The 3,910-nt window shown below is 55.9% G+C and overlaps 1 protein-coding gene across 1 annotated transcript in view; it reads left to right on the forward strand.

Moving 5' to 3' along the window:
- Window positions 1-3,618: 3,618 nt before the first annotated feature.
- CCM_06802 (uncharacterized protein) overlaps window positions 3,619-3,910 on the forward strand; it is a gene marked incomplete at both ends in the record, with an annotated part of 1,003 nt that continues 711 nt past the window's right edge. Inside the window, one exon of the mRNA XM_006671940.1 lies at window positions 3,619-3,898. Coding sequence (XP_006672003.1) covers window positions 3,619-3,898 — 280 coding nt within the window. The remainder of the gene's footprint in view (window positions 3,899-3,910) is intronic.

The raw sequence follows: 3,910 nt of genomic DNA on the forward strand, positions 1-3,910 counted from the left end.
GGCGGGCGTACCAGGTGCGGCAAGGGGTGGCCAGCGCGTCGGGGTCCAGGCCGTGGTCGAGCAGCGTCGCGAGACACGCCAGCCGGCTGGCGCGGGGCTTCACCTCGCCCGGACTGCGGTGGAGGAAGGCCCGGAGCGGGTCTGCAGCGGAGTCGTGGAGCAGGTACTCGAGAACGTCCCCGTCCATCTCGTGCACCGAGGGCCGCACGTGCCCGGTGCGGAGGAGGAAGTATAGGCAGGAAAAGTTGGGCGCGAGCATGGCTGCGTGGCGGAGCAGCCAAGGGCGGGATGCGGCGTTCGTGGTGTCCTCCGTCTTCATGGACAGTTGCTCCGACAGGCTGCGTGTATGGGGCGGGAGGCAGGAGCGTATGTCGGCGCCGTGCGCGAGCAGAGCCTCGAGAATAACAGTGTCGTTCCGCTGACAAGCGAGAACCAACAACGGCAGGCCGGGATCATGCGGCCCGGCTTGGGTCCCATGGGTCCCGGCTCTCATATTGGGATCCAATCCATAGGACAAGAGCAACTGCGCGACTCTGGCACTTCCGGTTGAAAACAGCCGATAAAGATCGCTCCGGTCAATGGCACCTAGATCAGCGCCCATGTGCAAGGCCAACGCGACCCCCTCTGCGGACAGGTGCTTGAAGCTTTCCCGCAAGCACTTGCTGACCCAGACACGGTCCTGGGAAATCTCCAGTACCCGAAACGCAACCTTTGTGTCCGCAGCATGTAGAGCGTGCGAGATGAGCCGGCGCATTAGGGTGGGGTTTGTAACCGCGGCCGGGTTGTGGAAGAGCCACTTGTCCAGCGTGCCGAGCAGGCCGTTCTTGGCGGCCCAGACAGGTACGTCAAAGGACCAAGAGTACCACGTGAGGGGATTATACTGCTTGTAGAGATGCGCCTCGAGGATCGAGGTATAGGTCTTCTTGCTGCAGCGAAGAAAGGCGCCGACGTCCTTTGACGAGAGGTGGCGTGCTATCATGAGCTGGAGCTCTGGGGGCAGTTGTAGAAGCGACATGGGGGCGCGGAGCGACGGGCTGACCATGGGCAGAATGGCGTGGTGCAGCTTGTTTGAGTCGGGCATTTGGGAAGTTGATGATGAAGAAGAAGAATGGAAGCAACGCTCGAGTCGTCGTTGACGAAGAAGAATGAACCAACGCTTCCGAAGTTGCTGAGCAGCGTCATCACACTCTTAAAGGGCCCCGGGGTCAGGCAGGAACAGCGCCTTGAGGAGGTCATGCAGTAACACGGACGAGCTTGCCATATGAGGTGGGCGATTACACCAAGGCCGTTGCCGCCGTCGGCCAGAAGCCATCGTCAAAAGTTACACAGAAGCCATGTATCTGTTGCCGCGCGCAGATACGCGAAGTCCTTGGTTACAATTGCTGCACTCCCCAAGTCCCAACGAATGAACATGGTTCGGTGACATGTGGACTCGGAATGATCACATGACTTATTCTTTCATAAACCTGGGGTTGGCTGTTCATCAAGCGTGGCACAGTCGTTGTTCTAGGAGAACAACAAGACAGTGAGGAGCGCATTCTATCCGCCACTCTTTGCCGAATATACTCTGAGCCATACGTTGACAACGTATAAAAATCACTTTCAAAAATCCTCGTCTTGAGTAGCTATCAGGCGCCCACGTCTCTCTTCTCTCATGCGTTCGGGGAAGCAGCGCCGTACTGTTGACGCGGGCTTGCAAGAGGCCATTGTTTCTCCACCGTTTGACGCTAGCATCTAGCTTTCGTTACGAAATGGTCTTTTTCGTTGGACATTTTGCAGAAGCTACGCCAAGAATTGATGTAGTAGTTTGAATGTCACCGAGGTTGCCGGGCCCAACACGGAGAAATGTGACTTTTGGAGCAAGGGCGCTTCGCCAGTGTACCACGAAAGGCATGAAAACGTACCTGCTGGGCAAATTCAAACCCCCGCGCACACTTTGCGTCGCACAATAGACAATAGGGCCAACGTTTTTGTTAAACAAAGGAGAGGAAAAAAAGCAGGAACTGAACTAGTTTCTCTACCGCGCGCATCCATTGCCAGACAATCGTGGGCAAGACGAGACCTGGAAGATATCAAGCTTGCCCTGGGTCGGTATTTTCTTCGGTACATAGCTTGCGTGAGGAGTACGTAGACGAATTCAAAGGCTTCGGTTACTCATCGCAGACCACAATGGTGCCGCGCGGACGCAAAGGTAATTCAGCGTGTCATCAGCTGGAGGGCCAACGCTGCTGCCTAAACAGTCATCCTTGTATTTCCTCCTTACTTGGCTAATTCTTTTATGGCTATTTTTGATAGCATTCATAGAAGAATCTTGACTTGCTTCACCTTCATCACTCTTCGCCTTCTTCCGCTGTCTGTTTCGATGGGCACCACGCCCAAGGCAGCCGACATGACGGCTCTACAGCGTTGCTCGATTTCCGACAGTGCGCGGCCGTCGATCTGGCCGCCGGGGGCACCATGGGCACAGGAGACAAGCAGTTCTTCATCCCGCATCTCGCGCGTATACCAGTCGTTCAAGGTGGGATATGTCCGGGCGGGACGACATGTCTTGGAACGATGCGGGATGCGTGATGTCGACTCGTTTCTGTCCGACTATGAAGAATACGCGCAAGCCTTGTTGCAGCGGAAAATGAACATCTACTTGGAACACGGTTGGGTAACTATTTTGAGAGTCAAATGCAGCCGCACATGTCGAAGGCTCAGCTGAAGTCTCAGCTCAAGTCTCAGTCGAAAGTAAAGCTGCATCTCCGAGGTGCATCGGTGACGTCATATCATGCTCCCGCGTAGACTGCTTGACTATGTAGCTATAAGTGAATACGAACTTGGGGAATTCAAACCCCGGCTCTTTGACTGTCTGTGCCAACTATCAGGTAGAGAATCATCAGCCATATCCGCCTCTGCCATGCTTACCTTGGCTGCTCCGAGATGCATTGTCTGATACCTCCCCACTCACATCCGTCTGGACCGAGCTTTGGTTGGCAGGGCTGGCAGGAACTATTGAAGGGGATTGGATACAATCAATAATGAATAATTTATTCTTGATTAGCGGCAGGCACCCACTTCTTTGGGGCATCGTATAAGGGGATGCAAACTGGTGGTGGAATAGGGCGGAACTTCGCTGCTCGGCCCAATGTCTTCCGATAGGCCGGGCAGCCATACCGTCCGGGCACCTGTCGTCTAGACCTTGGTTCGAATTGTGAGGAGAAATTGGTATAAGCTGTGATGCGTGCTGGGGAGTATGTTTTGCTATGAGGGTTGATCATTATTTCTCGAGACCACAGGTAACAGCGTGCGCTGCAGACTTGGTCCTTGTCGAGGTGGCGAGGCGAATGACCAGAAAGCCCCATCAAAATAACGGTTTAAGTTCAGCGGACCATTATCCGTGTTTATTGCCTTGGAAAGCATCCTAGGGCGGAGGAGCCGTGCCCCAGCTAGATCGCCGACAGATACGAGAAAATGACGGCAGGATACGTGCAGCCCTGCAGTCAGCTGTGATGCAGTCAGCTGTGAAAAAATTCCGTTTATAAAATACCAATCGCGTTCAAGAGGGTGGCCTATAAATAAACTGCCCAGTCCGCCTTCTGAGATGAGCAACACAACCCAACTTCCTTGACCACAATGAGAGCAGCAGCCATCTTGACCCTCGGGGCCGGCCTCGCCGCCGTCTCCGCCGCCGACTGCGCGGCACCCGGCGCCTACGACGGCCAGGGCCGGTACTCGTGCAACCCGGCCCACCAGTATCCCAACGGCCAGCGCTGCACGACCGTCGACGGCTGCCCTCTGCTGGTCGACGCCAGCGGCCAGCCTATTGTCAAGAGCACCGGCACGAGCAGCACCGTCGCCGGCGCCCAGCCGACCTCGACGTGCGTCGCCCCGGCGCCTACGATAGCCAGGGCCGGTACTCATGCAC

This window comes from Cordyceps militaris (assembly GCF_000225605.1).
Source record: "Cordyceps militaris CM01 unplaced genomic scaffold CCM_S00005, whole genome shotgun sequence".
Taxonomy (NCBI): Eukaryota; Fungi; Ascomycota; class Sordariomycetes; order Hypocreales; family Cordycipitaceae; genus Cordyceps; species Cordyceps militaris.